Raw genomic sequence first — 15122 nt, forward strand, 5'->3', positions numbered from 1 at the left:
TAAAAAAAAAAAAAGCCATAAAAACACTAAAACAGATTAAAACTACAAAAGATAAGAATTTAAGATCCTGCCCATGTACTGTGAAAGAAAAAAGTTAAAGGTAAAATGAGATAAAATAAAAGAAGCATTTTAATGGTTGAAACATGTTTAGCTAGAATTTCCAGTAAAAGCACATTGATAAAAATCTTTCTAAAAGTCTTTAAAAGAGATATAAAAGAGGACAAAGACTCAGCCATTCTGACATAGTAGTAATCTTTTAAGTTTCTAGAAGATAATATATATATATATTTTTTGGATGCTGCTTGGCTAAATCTAACTTAACACACATGAGCTGGCATGTTTCAACGTGCTCGAATGAACTCCCTGAACTCAAACACTCACAGATTAATCTCTCTGCAGATGTGGAGAACAAGCAGCCCTTACAACAGAAAAGCACTGACGCTGTGTAACTGGTGTATACGAACAGTTTTGCTGGATTAAAAACAGGTTTGAAGCAGTGATGAAGTCTTTTTACATTTTGAAAAGCAGCCACCTGAGAAGCCAGCTGTTACCTGTGGAGCCTGGCTCTATCATTTGTTTAGTTTCATCATAATCCATCCAGATCCATAACTCCACAGCATTATTTCACTCACTCCTGCCAACACGCTGCTTCCCCCTCTCTTCCTCTCCCTGCCTTGTTTTCTCAGCCTGTCTTTCTTTCTCTCTTTCTTCGCCTGTGCTCTTTCTGTCTGGAAGCTGCTGAGGAGCTGAATGGTCAGAGCCAGGATGAAGTCATCATGTCTTTATATCATTATATTCTCCTTTTACCTTTTTTAGTCACAGAAAACCCATAAGGGTGGGGCAGCGGGGCATAGATTGGCTGTCGATGGGAGCGACACACACACAGAAACACACACACACACACACACAGACACACACCCTTTAACCCCGTTTTGTGCCCACTCTCACTCCACCAGCAGGCCCAATCCTTTCCATCTACACTCCCTCACAGTTTCCATGACAGAGCTCTTTTAAACGGGCACAGTCACATTTCTTTTTGGGAAAACGCTGTGTAAAGTGACAGTGACGTCCAGTGGATAATGCTCCGCTTTATTACTTCTCAGAAAGTAATCACTGCTTTGTGGCGTGTCTTAAAAAAACACCTCTAAACATCAGTCAGATTGGAAACTTTTTGTTCTTGTTTTCAACCTATCACCTTGCTTTAAGTGATGAAGGACAAAAAGGGGAAACCTGATCTGCCAAGCTTGTGTTGCGCTCATCTCTAGTAGTGTATTCTCTGAATCAGAGCTCTTATTTTCCTCATATTCTGGACGACGTAACGTTTAACTGTCCAAACGGTGTGCTCAGGCTGCGAACAGAAGCCCAGCCCGTTTTATGGGAGCTCAGCGTGTTTCTAAATCAGGATTCCTTCAGTGTTTATTGTTCACAAGGTTTTTATCAGGAGCCGGATTAACCGCAGAGGTCTCCTCCTCTCCAACACAAACAGACCCAGCAGCGTAACCAGTCAAACACCAAATACAGCAGTTTCTGATAAGGATCTGAGGTTTTTTTAGGCTCTTCACGGGACATAGAGTGGACAGTCTCTGGTCCGCTTGCTGAGCTGAATTTCCGTCCGTGTAAATGATTTAATGTCACTGACCTTTTCATCCATCCTCTGATCTGACTGATCGGGGCGGCTGACGTTACGACTGCTTCGTTTCTCAGGAAGTTTCCACTCCACACTCACAGCAGAGTGAGTGTCCTGAGTTTACGATCAAACCAGGATAAAACTTTCCTGCTCATCTTGTTCAAGTATTGGTGGCTCAGATGTCTGTAACAGCTCAGGTGTTGTAGTGAGATGGGTTTGGTGGCAGGGTTAATGATTTAGAAGTTGTTTTCGACACACACACACACACACACACACACACACACTATCCTGTTTGATGAACATCCATCACCAGCCACTAATCCCTAACAAGCGTCTTTTCATCTACTTTTCCACTCAGGCTAATGTGTGTGTGAGTGAGTGTGTGTGTGTGTGTTTTCCAGCATAAGAACGTACACATAGACTATTTGCCGTAGACAAACTTTCCACACAGCAGCACGCACGTGCACACACACACACACACACAGAGGAGAGAGCATGTGTGTGTAGAGGCTGAGTAAACCTCACAGTGGTTTCCAGGCCCAGGGTGAATAAAGGTGCCTTTTGTCAGGCCTTGGGTGGGTTGGGGCGGCAGGAGTGGGTGGGGCGGGGGTGTCCAGTCTGGAACAAGCATGAATGTTCCCTCAGTTCCCTCAGACATCGCACTTCCCTGCCTACTTTCACAGCAGAGCTAGAAGAGAGCAAGAGAAAGGAGGAGGAGGAGGAGGACCTCAGGGTGGGGTAGGGAGGGGTGCCAGGGTGGAGGTGGTTGAGGAGGAGGGGTGTATCCGAGGAGGTGAGCGGGAAGCGGGGGGGTGGGGCTTGTGTCCAGCCAGTGAGCTCATTGGAACAGCGTTGTTGTTTTATCCTCCTACTGAGCGTGTAGTTTTTGGAAGGCATACGAGCCACCAGCCGACCAGCTCCCTCAGTCGCCCCTCACCACCGCTGCCGTGAGGAGCCAGCCCCCCCAGCCCACTCCTGCCCTACACACACACACACACACACCAACACACACGCTGCAGCCAGCCTGCATCTCACACAGGTTGTTTCAGCGAGATAACCAGCTAAGACCTGCTCGTCCCAGGTCGCGACACCTTGAGCTAGCTCAGTCTTTTCACCTCTTGTTGAGTTTGGGGATTTTTGTGCCCAGTGTTTTTTTCTTCTCCTCATCTTCTTCATCTGACGGTGAGAAAAAGGAGCGGACAGGGTCCAGTGTCCTGCACTTCAACAAGGACAAAACACTCAGAGCTGTGCAGAGGAGACAGACCAAAAGGTGTCCTAACTGGATCTCTTTTTTTATTTTGTCTTTCTCTGTTCGCCCGCAGCCATCCGGTGCTCCTGTGGAAAATGATCCTTTGGGCCCGCTGCCTCCTGGATGGGGTAAGTTTGCCGAACACACTCCTCAACACACACCTTGGACAAAGACACAGTGCAAAAAACTGAAAGTGTTTTTGTCTTATTTTCAATTGATAATGACTTTTTAGACTTAATATGAGCCACATTCACCTGATCACTCCAGAAAATGTTTGGTTTCAGGTTATTTGCAGACAAAAATGAGGCATGAATTGCTTGTAACTAGTAAAAGAAATCTGCCAATGGAACAAGAGAAAAGTTACTTGTGTTAAAAATTATTCCAGTTTTAAACAAATTTTCAAGTAACTTTTCTCTTGTTCCATTGGCTGATTTTTTTTTACCAGTTACAAGCAATTCAGACCTCATTTTTTGTCTAGAAACAAGACATTTTTCTGGACTTATCCATTGAATGTGGCTCAAATCAAGTGTAACGAGTCAATTTTAACTTAAAATAAGACAAAAACACTTGATAAGATTTTAGTTTTTTACAGTGCACACAGTGATTTTAAGCTTTGGCCTCTTTTAGCCTGTTAGCGTGTTGACTGTGAGTGATGCCTCTACCTGCTGGAGTGGATCAGATCAGTAACTAATTCTTGGGTCAAAACTCCAAACCTGTGTCCATTTGAACAGGGGTACTTGATTCAGTCAGTTCCCCTCAAAACGTGCCTCTGATTTCTGAAGCAGTGTTGTCTCTCCTCACAGAGATCTGTGCACACTTTGTCCAGCGCTCAGCAGCACCACAGAAATCTTTCTTCTGTCTTTTTTGTTATTTGCTGAAATCTCCTCCTGCCTTCCCAGAGCCACTCAGAATCTAATTGATTGATTTATGTCTCCATCTGAAAGTCTTTGTACAAAGTCTCCTGGTTTTAATCTGCTCGTTACACCAATTCATCACTGTACGAGCTCCTTTTACTCCAAAGTCCGCAAATTACAGAGGCCACATTTTTATTGATGGGACTCTTCATCATCCAACATTTTCTCAACTGAGTAATGTAATCGGATCTACACAGAATCATGTCGTAGACGTTTGTTCATTCATTCATAAGGAACGCTGCTGGCACGATCTGTCTCTCCAACATTTTCTCAGACTTCATCACCCAGCCTCCAAAAACCCCGCTCCCTCTGCCCATGATGCCTTTTCAACATGCTGCGGTGCCTCGAGACCAAAAAACCTCAATTATATCACTGGCTCAGATTCGCTTCTCTGGCGCTCTTTTTTTTTCATCTGCGGTCACTTCCTTCGCTGTTTCTTTTTTCTTTTTTCTTTTCAACGGAGAGTCCAAAAAGAGAAAGCTGGGAGGGGAGAGGGGAAGATGCAGGAGGAGGAAAAGAGATGGTGGCAGAAGATAGAAAAAACGGACGAGGTGGGGGGGTTTAGCTGGATGTTATAGAAGGGGAGGGGGGCGGTGAGAGCTGCAATGTGAGCACTACTGTTTCTGGGCCCTCCACACACTCCTGTTAATGAGAAAAAGATGTCTGAGCCACGGGAGAGGAGGAGGATGGGGCACCAGCTCCTCCAGCATGAGACCAGTGACCCTCCAACACACACACTCATACACACACACACACTATACACATTTTCAAACTCTTGGATAAGGTTTGAGATGCTACGAAGGAGATTATGGTTGTTATCGTCTTTGATGTGAGTGTAAAATATGGGCTGAGTTGATAAAAATATTTTGTTCCCAACTGTTTCTTGATTTTCTAACACTCCCACACACTCAGGTTTACCCTGGTGAGGTATTCAGATCAGGCCACAGTGAAATATCACACACTCTTACTGGGTTTCTGTCATGGTGGTGAGATATTTTTTGTGCTCAGGCCCAGAGAAAAAAAAAAACAGGGACAGAGTCTCCAAGTCCCCCGATCCTCTGAGCTAATGATCGGAGCGTACCATACCTGAAATCAGGGGGTCGTTTTATAAACTTCATGACTTGATTGTTTTTTTTGCTTCTACAGTAAATGTACAGGTTATATTTTAGAACTAGTGTCATCACAGATTTTCCCTGCCCCATAGTTCACAAAATCTTTCCCCAGTTGGTTTAGAAGAGCATCACGTAACGATGCTAAATTGTTGATGTTGTAAACCACAGATTCAGTTAAAAAACTTCACACCATCTGCTCTTTCTGTGTGCGCAGAGAAGCGTCAGGACAATGGCAGAGTCTACTTTGTCAACCACAACACACGGACGACGCAGTGGGACGATCCTCGGACCCAAGGGTGAGATTCTGAATCAGTGAAAGTACTAACCTGTGCGTGCGTTGGTGTGTAAGTGTGTGTGTGTTTGCATGGCGCTTTGGGTGTTTGCTTGTAGTCATTAATCATTCAGTACAATCAAAGAGCCCCACGGATCAGGGATGTCCCGGAAAATCATTGAAATCAGAAAAAAATCTAAATTTTTAAAACATGTAGAAAATCTTGTAAACCAAAGCAGCAAAATGAAACAGATCAGACTTCATCAGATTTTGTGAAACAGCCTTAAATCTCCTCCTCTAGCTGATTAATGGTTAATTCAGAAACCTCCTCCCTGCTCTGAGTTTGATTATTTTCCTGGAATCACTCTTTGTTTTTTTGACAATGAACCCCCTCTCTAATTTATTTTTTCCTCTCACCTCATCCATCCTGATTGAACCCTTTGACCTCTGAGCGTCTCACACCTCACAGAGTTCAGATCAGACCGTCTTCTGTGCTCCGACTGATGAACTTTCCCCGTCTGCTCCATTAGATCGAGATGGAGATGTTAGTTGTTTATATCAGCCTTTGACAGAGCCACAGAGCTATTTTTTAAAACACTTTCTGTTGCCCAGACAAATTTCCAGAGTCCTCAGATCTTTCTTAAACATCTGAAACTTTAAATACCTGTCGCATACTTTTCTGCCTTCTTTACAAACAAAGATAGCAGATGAAGGACTTTAACGACACAAACTTAAATGTATAATTATTCCCCTCTGTTAGAAATCATACCCCCTCCTTTCTTTGGGAATGAAATCAGTCAGGACTTGCATCAGTTTAAGTTGGTTGAAAAGCAGTTGGAGAAACGTGTCTTTTTTTTTTTTTCAGCGAGCAGCAGAGAGAGTTGTTTTATTTTCTAGTTTGCGGTGTCTGAGAGGTTTGGACGTCTCCTCTGAACAGCAGAAACAGCAGCGCTGTTGTTAATGAACTTCACAGTTTGTCCGGGATCATGTCTGAGTTATTTTCCAGACAAACGTTTGCTCTTTAATTCCTGATGAGAAAACATGAGAAGAACAAACTGCAGCTGGGGTGGAACGAGGCCACATGAGAGAGCCCCCTCTGAGTCAGTGATTTTTCAAAGGCTTCTCCTGCTGCAGTGAAAGCCTCTAAGGTTTTACTCTTTAGTGGTGCGAAGTTGAACACCACAGCTGTGAGTTTTTCTGGTGCAGGGCTTTAGAGCCAGAGATGGGCAGGGAGGTGTGTTAGCTTCGTCCCCAGGATGGGGCTGCTCCGGCTGGGACCGTGCTCACTGCCCTCTCCCTGTTGCAGGATGATCAAGGAGCACCCCCTGCCCCCAGGCTGGGAGATGAAGTACACCGCCGAGGGAGTCAGATATTTTGTGGACCACAACTCGCGCACCACCACCTTTAAAGACCCCCGACCCGGGTTTGAGTCAGGGTAAATATCCTCTCAGCTCAGATCATCAAATAGGTCGAAGCTGTTTCTTGATTTCTCATCTTTTTTCTTTTTTGATGCATCTTTTCTGAGTTCATGTTCCAAACATTGCTTTCATCTCTTTTCCTGTTTTGTAGCTTTTTAGGCCACACAGGATCAACTTAGGCTTCACAAACAGCCTGCAACCAGCAGTTATTATCACTTATGATCATTATTCAGCTAAAAACGATGCCCTCACTTTTCTTTTGTCATCCACAACCCAATGAGATTTTTATTCTAAAAAAACTACAAAAAAAAAGCTCAAAACTGTGAATCCATGCGCCAGTCTGTAAGCTGTTAGCTCAATATCTGAGAGTTTTGAGTAACGTTAATGCCAACACACACATTAGCACACACACACACACACACACACACACACACACACACACACACACACACACACACACACACACACACACCTCCCCCTCCAGCCTGTGGATGTTTGCCTTGCCTTGAAGCAGTCTCAGATCTCACCACAAAAGTCAGGAGAATGTGCAGATGCGCAGCAGCAAATCCTCTGCAGACTGCACAGGCTTGTGTGTGTGTGTGTGTGTGTGTGTGTGTGTGTGTGTGTGTGTGTGTGTGTGTGTGTGTGTGTGTGTGTGTGTGTGTGTGTGTGTGTGTGTTCATGCCTCTATGTGTCTGTATCCTGCATGTTCTGCAGTGTGTGCTTGCTTATATATGCTTAACGTCGGGGTGCATCTGCAGGCTGCTCGTCACGCTGATATTTGAACATTTCTTCAGGGCATCAGGACTCTTCACTGCTTTTACACTAAATCCTGCAAGAGTGTATATGTGTGTGTGTATGTGTGTGTCCGTGGCCAGCTCTCTGCTGCTGTGGTCTCCATTTCCTAACCCCAACCGAGATGTGCCTGGCAGCTCAGCGAGCACAAACTCGACACATTACAGGCCTCCTTTTTCTCCTCTTTTTCCCTCCTCTCCTCCATTATCTGTCTTTCTTTCTCTCTGTGTATTAGCCTCTCCAGTGCTGACCAAGCACATATCCTGTGTGTGTGTGTGTGTTGGTCTGTCTCTGTGTGCGTGTGTGTGTGTGTGTGTGTTAGTAGAGCTTATACTAACACAGCTGCAGGCTGGGTCTCACCTCAGTCTCAGAGATGCAGACACTCTCAGTTTGTGCTGTGAACGGAGCGACTTGTGATTTTATAACTCACTCTAAGAATCTGAAAAGTTAGTTCCTGTAAAACAAGATTCACTTGATTGTTTGTTGACTCTCTTTGGTCTTTATTTCACTTTTCTCTCTCCTCTTTCCTGTGCAGGTCACGGCAGGGCGGTTCACCCGGAGCGTATGACCGTAGTTTCAGGTGGAAATACCACCAGTTCCGCTTCCTGTGCCATGTAAGTGTAAACTGGAGTCAGGAACTCCTTCATCCGTCTTTCACAGCGTGTTATTGTTGTGTAACAGCTAAAAACATGTAGCGTTTGATCTTCTTAATCCTGAGTTTGGTCACCTTTGTGTTTGAGTAAGTTTCAGGCTGGAGTTTTGCTTTTCAGCTGAAGTGTGTGAGGGAATTCATCACACTTTCATCTCACAGACATGAACAGATTCATAAAGGCAAACATACAAGAATCATACTCACCTGAACAACAGAGTAAAAAAGAGCCTTTGTTTCAGTTTCTCTCCTTGTCTCTTTGTGTTGGACGCATTAAATCAGTGTCTCTTTTAGTTAACCACACAACACATTCATAAAAAGTGTCAGACGAGATGAGCAGAAACAGAAACTTCCAGCAACTTTTTACAGACTTACACCAGTGCAACTTTTTTATGTCACCTCTTTTTTTCTGTATGTTATGAATGATTTTTTTTCACGGTGCTGCTGAAAAGGCAGAAATGTTTGAGGCAAACTTCCAAAGTTAAAGGAAGAAAAAACTGAAAAACACTGGTGAAGCTGTCTTTCCAGTCAGATAATGTCCAGTAAGATTCATAACTTCACATCTCAACTGTTAAAGTTTTGAAGATGATTTTATTCTTACTTTCAGTTACAAGTGTGTCTTTTCAATTATAACAAAAAGCAATTCACTCATACAGACTGAAATAGTGTTAAACCTCTCGATACCCATCACAATACTTGGGTCATGTTATGATAATATTGCAATATGTCACAACATTACAATAATGTGATTTATTGCGATATTCTACACAGTAAAGTGAGAAATAAATGGAGATGATGTAAATGTGAATCAAAATATTACTCTTAATTAAAAAGACCAAGGGGAAAACATTGATATGTATGGCATACTGACTTGCTCAGTTCAACAAAAACCCAGATTATCAAGTTTAAAATTTAAATTTTTTAGATATACTTTGAGATGATATTTATTGAACAATCTACTGTCAACATACAGGGTAGTAGCTCTTCGGTGCCACCTACCACAGTGGAAGTAGGGAAGTCGTATTTTACTTCCAACTTACCTTAAATATGAATTTTATATTTACAAAAATACTGATATGAAGAGTTGAAATATCGATATTCTTTAAGAGATTAATCTATCACGGTATACTGCCGTATCAGTGTCTTTTTCACACCTCTAGTGTGATGTCAGCAGACTCTCTGTGCTCTGCATGGTCTTTTAAAGCCGTTGTATTCAAAGCTATCACCCTTCACACTCAGTTAATTCAACCCCTTTTTTGTTCCTCCCAGTCCAACGCCTTGCCGAGCCACGTCAAGATCTCTGTGTCCAGGCAGACGCTGTTTGAAGACTCATTCCAACAGGTCAGGGATCCACCAAACACACACCTGAGTGTAAACATCATCTGTGCTCCAGTCTCTATTATACCATATCATAAATGTGTATTAAGTGTGTGTTTGTTCTTCAGATCATGAATGTGAAGCCATACGACCTCCGCCGCAGACTCTACATCATCATGAGAGGAGAGGAGGGATTGGACTACGGCGGGATCGCCAGGTGAGAGCCACAGATCGACCTTCCTCCCTCTGTGTGTGATGTTACCGCTTGTTGTTGAGTCTCTCTTTTGACCTGATCATTTAGTTTCTGTGTTTAGTGTTGGTGGTGGTGGTGGTGGTGTTTTTATGAATCCTGATTGTTGGTGAATTTGTTGGTGTGTGTGTGTGTTCTTACTGTGAATCCTTAAATGTACCTTTACATGTTTCTCCCTGGGATCACCTGCCCTCTTCCTGTCCTCTCTACCTGAGTTTACCATCCATCACACACACCCTTACGTCCGCCGTCCTCTCTGTATTTGTGGTTATTTTTCTGTTGCCGGCGTTCCATTTTTCTGTTGGTTTTGCATTTTGTCTCTGTCTCCGGTGTCACGTCAGTGGTTTTACCCTATGGTAGGTGACATCATGCTGTTCTACCACAGGGTAGAACCACGGACGGGATGTTGGGAGGTGTCTGCGTCAGTCCGTCCGTCACTCAGTCCATTCAGCCCTCTCCCATAACCCCTGAGGGGGGAGGCCGGGGGCCTTGGCAGCTTGGTTCTGGTTCTGCAGCTGGTGGTGGGCCCTCATTCTGTCTAACATACATCCTCCCACAGTCTGTGTCTGGTTTTACCCTCCCTGGTGGATTTATCCCTCATGTTATCTGTTCTGTCTTCATGTTAACCATGTGTTCAATTTGGGTTTGTGTGCTCCTCCTCTTTAAGATCTGTTTAAAAATCTGTTTTAATCAAAGCTGATCAACACAGGAAAAAAAAGCTGAAGATGCAGGGCAGACATAATGAAAATATCTGGTTAGTTTTACAAAACTTTGATTGATTGGACAAGTTGCAAAAAGTACAGTCACACCAAGCTGATGAGGGAGGAAAAGTGGCATCACCCATGTGTTTATTTTCCTCGCAAACGTGTGCTGCAAGTATTCTCAGCTGAAGAAAATAAGTCCTTTTGTTTGAGCTCAGTTAATCTAACCACCTGAAAAGATGGTGCAGAGAAACATAAAGTAGCAGCTCATTACAAAAAACTGAAATCCAAGCAGGTGTTTTTAAATTATTCTTATTCCAAATTTTCTCATTAGACTTAATTTGAGCCACATTTGCCTGAAAAGTTCAGAGAAATGTCTGCTTTTAAAATTTAAGAAGACAAAAATGACAGCTGAATTATTCAAAACAATCCACCAAATACTTTTGTGATTTTAAGAAAATAAACTAGACAATTTTTCTTACCCTGTTTACATTTTTTATCTGTTACAAGCAGTTCAGCCATCATATCTTTTATAATATGTTAAAATAAGACATTCTCCTGGACCTGTCAGGGGAACTTGGCTCATATCAAGTCTTACAGACAGTTTATACTAAAAAACAGAGCATAAATACTCGTTTTGATTCAGGTTTTGCAGTGCTGCTGCTGTCAGACGTCATGTCACAACATGAGCAGGTTATTATCAGATGTTAGACTGAGCTTTCCTGAGGATGCCTGGAGGTAACAGTTTGGTTGTTTTCTGTCCTGTTATTTATTTATTTATTTATCAGGAAAAAAAAAGAGATTTCTGACACCATAGGAAATCATGAAAAGTAGTTTGTTAGAAGTTAATTTTGAGGAGGTCTTGAACCGCTTTCAAGAAAGAAACACATCTTTCTCTGAGTGTTCCTTAGGGACGAATAGTCCAAAAAGTCACAAGGACAGATTCCCAGAGTCAGGATAAGGTATTATTTAAGGAACATGTGAATACAGTATTAAAGAAGGAAGGTCTTTATGTCTTTGGAGGAAAAAACATACTCCTTTCTTATATGAGGAGTACATCAAAACATTACTCTCTGAGTCAAGGTGGTTTAGCTAAAGAAGTTAGCATCAGTAATCTACTCACAGTAACTCCAAAAGCCCACTAAACAAAACATTATTCTAACATGTAATCATTGTGTAATGTAGAATACTTTCTTTGACTGTTTATAAGCTTTCTGTGCTTGATGATCATGTTCTGTGGCTGACTAAAATGTGATTATTGTTTTGTCTGTTTTTCATGTTTGAAGAGTTCATGATATTGTTCTTGTTTCTTGACTTTAAAATGTGTTTGTTTGCCCATCTTGTCACTAAGTCTCTGCTCATAGTAACTCAGCTTCCTCTTGTGACCTGTGCCCTATTAAATGACTGTTCAAGCATCAGACTCTTCTTTTGAAAAGCTAAAAGTTTAAATGCTTGAATGAAACCCTGGTAGCAGCCCACCCTTGTCTCTGTCTCCTGTAATAACGTGGTCTGTGGTCCTCCTGCAGGGAGTGGTTCTTCCTGCTGTCCCACGAGGTGTTGAACCCCATGTACTGTCTGTTCGAGTACGCCGGCAAAAACAACTACTGTCTGCAGATCAACCCCGCCTCCTCCATCAACCCAGACCACCTCACGTACTTCCGCTTCATCGGACGCTTCATCGCCATGGTGAGATCTGCTCAGAGACAGCTGAAGTCATAACATGTATCTAATTCACTCTGAAGACTAAACTGTAACAGAGAACACACAGGATTCAAGTTCCCCCTTTTCTCCTCAGCCTGAAACAGAAAAAAAAGACGTTTGAATCCAGAGTTTGATTTAAAACCTCACTTCCTTTAAGAAAGTGTGAAACTTTGCTTAACAGGCTGCCAGCTGTAACACCATCAGTCAGAGCAGCTGTTAACCGTCCACCTCCAGGCCTCTTATCCCCTTCAGGCTACATTTAATGTGATGAAGGCTGTTGTCAAGTGCTGTGGAGCCAATTCAAACTGTGCGTGCTTTCAGTCCAATCAAAAACCATTTGCTCGTTGTTAAAAAGTGTTTCCACCTCTTTAGCCACAACTTTAAATCTCTTTGTTTTATCCAGCCAGTGCTACCAGAGGTTTGACAGAACCAGCAGTGATCACTTCACAGAGTCTTACTGTTGGAAATGTGATGAAATGTGCCCTTTATCGTTTACAAATCTGATGATCAGATCAAAGTTTCTTTGCTGTGATATCAGAATCCACAGATTTATGCAATTTTTTTCCTCAACTTTGTTAGCCAGTTTAGTGGTTCCTAAAGTAAGGGGCAGGGGAAACATGTGAGCACAGAATTTATCTGTTTGCAGATCAGCTAAACCAGGTAACTTAGGGGCTTTTTCTATCTATTTTGTGAATGACTTCTTGGGGCCATCAATCGTTAGCACAGCTTTTCTGATGGTCAGGGGCTAAAAGAGTTTGTGAACCCCTGAGTTAGCTAGCTCAAAGCTTCATTGACCACCTTGTTCCCACCAAGTGGGTCAGTACAGTTTGGTACGTGTCGGATCAGTAAAGCCCGATCCTTTTTGCGTTTCAACTGCCAACTGATTTTGTCCCTTTTAAAAAAAAAAAAAAAATTCATGTTCATCTTGAATCCAAAACTCCTATTTTAAAAAGCAGCGAAAAACACAAAATGAATTGATGAATAAATATGACCATAAAACCATTAAAATCAGGATTTGGCGTTTTTTATAAATAGAAATGTAACTTTATAGGTCATGCAAAACAATCATTGAATTTTCTTGTCATGATGCGCAGAATGGTGTTGAATGTCAGCAAGGTCCAGACTATTTTTCCTCAAAGAATCAGCAACAGAAAATGTGATTGTGTGTGTGTGTGTGTGTTGACATATTTATGAGGTGTTTTTTTAATGTGTGTTTTGTGAAGCCAAACTGTTTTAACTCCACTTTCATGTGTTTTGTGGTTACTGATTGGACTGAGCTTGGCATGAGCTGAAAAGTGACAGTAGAGACGTGACAGCCTCACAGTGAGCTGTGCCTGATGATACGTCTGAACCCTCAGGGTCTGAACCCTCAGGGTCTGAACCCTCAGGGTCTGAACCCTCATGGTCTGAACCCTCATGGTCTGAACCCTCAGGGTCTGAACCCTCAGGGTCTGAACCCTCGCTGTGTACGGTGCATACATGATTTACAGTAACTACTGTAATCTCTCTTTCTGGGATCACCTCCAGGAAGCTGTGGGCCCCAAAAACCGACACCCTCCACCCCTCCTTCTGTCTGCCACCCCACCCCTCACCCACACCATGACCTCACTGCCGCACCCAGCCCACACCCGCCAGCAGCCTCCTATATTTAGTCATGAAATGCACTTTGCTGACTGGCCTTGGAGAGATGCTTGTCTCTACCAACTCTCAAACCTCTCTGTGCCTCCATTTCTTCCTCTTTTCTTCACCAATCTCCATTTTCAGTCTTTAGCCCTCATTTTCCACTGACATCCTCTTCCTCATACATAAATCTCCTTGTGTGTGTGTGTGTGTGTGTGTGTGTGTCTGTCCTGGCTGTGAGACAGACACATGGTGGGTCAGGATACAGTAGTACAGAACAGCCTGTGACTGAGTCTGTCAGTGGGCGTCTGTGTTGTTCTTGGCTCATCACTGCTCTGAGCCCTCTGAGGTTTTTTAACATTAAACAGCACCATCTGGCTGAGACAGCTCACTCTACCTCTGTGTGAACACACACACACACACACACACACACACACACACACACACACACACACACACACACACCGTGGAGACATTATGACTTGGTTTGATGTGAAGTGCTCACACTGGCCTCAGTTAGCCAAGTGTTTTGTCTCGGTGAATCATCTAATGTGACTTCTTGTGTTTTTTACTGTAAGGATTAAAGATCCTGCATAATTCATCACTGTCACATTTAAGCCTGTTTTACACACAGAAGCAGACGCAGTGTGTGCACAGTGTAAACCCAGAAGTGTAAACTGAAAACTGTGACGTCTGTAATGTATCGTTTGGGCTAGAAGTATCCACATAGAGACAGGAAGGTGTGGCAGTAGAGGAGTGATTAATGAGCAGACATCATGTTCACAGATGAGGACAGGGCTTACTTAGTTCATAGTGAATGTGGTTGTAATTAGGATGTACAGGGGACAATAAAGGCAGAAACAGTCGAACATGTTCATAGTGGGAAACAGTTTTTCTTGCAATATTTATATTTCAAGGTCATGGGATATATATAAAAAAAGTGGCAAAATAGTCAAGCCAACAAAAAAGGCAAAACACGAGGGGAGGACTAATTTGAGTCCTAGTCCTGGTTTTCCATTTGCACAGGTTTACCCACTGGCTGACCCTGATTTTTAAGGCACTTCTTGGCTTGGTTCCAGTTAATTTATGTACTTTTCTTCAGAGAACTAAAAGCCACTATAACTTACGGTCCTGTGACATCCTCCATTTCTCTGTTCTTGCGTCAGATCTGAATCAGGGAGGAGAGTGTTCAGTTTTGCTGCTCCCACAGCTGGGGACTCTTCACACACTGACTGAAGCTCTCAGAGCTGAATCCACTTGGAGCCATTTGGTCCATGCTGATGGATAAACAGCGTGAGACCACTAAACAGTGCCTGTGTCTCTAAATTGTTTTTATGCACTTCATTGCAAAACAAAGCACCTTGTACTCCCTAATTATGCATATCCTAAATTATTGTATACCACCACCACTCAATTTGTTTTAATGACGAGTTGCTGACCTCTTGGCCAAGTCGCCCTTGTAAAAGAGATCTTGATCTCAATAGATGTTTTATCTGGT

At 42.9% G+C, this 15122-nt stretch overlaps 1 protein-coding gene across 4 annotated transcripts in view; it reads left to right on the top strand.

Annotated features, from left to right (window-relative positions):
- The window catches only part of wwp2 (WW domain containing E3 ubiquitin protein ligase 2), a 67369-nt gene that overhangs the window by 45679 nt on the left and 6568 nt on the right, over window positions 1-15122 (top strand). For 3 of the 4 annotated variants that reach the window (XM_074676910.1, XM_074676912.1, XM_074676911.1), the window contains exons 11-17: window positions 2950-3004; window positions 5117-5198; window positions 6480-6608; window positions 7922-8000; window positions 9305-9376; window positions 9481-9569; window positions 11830-11989. In XM_074676910.1, coding sequence (XP_074533011.1) covers window positions 2950-3004; window positions 5117-5198; window positions 6480-6608; window positions 7922-8000; window positions 9305-9376; window positions 9481-9569; window positions 11830-11989 — 666 coding nt within the window. The remainder of the gene's footprint in view (window positions 1-2949; window positions 3005-5116; window positions 5199-6479; window positions 6609-7921; window positions 8001-9304; window positions 9377-9480; window positions 9570-11829; window positions 11990-15122) is intronic. The other variant, XM_074676913.1, reaches the window with a different exon arrangement.

Source organism: Halichoeres trimaculatus, unplaced genomic scaffold (genome assembly GCF_033239565.1).
Source record: "Halichoeres trimaculatus isolate MK-OKI-2021-1 unplaced genomic scaffold, fHalTri1.1 fHalTri1_scaffold_10, whole genome shotgun sequence".
Classification (NCBI taxonomy): Eukaryota; Metazoa; Chordata; class Actinopteri; order Labriformes; family Labridae; genus Halichoeres; species Halichoeres trimaculatus.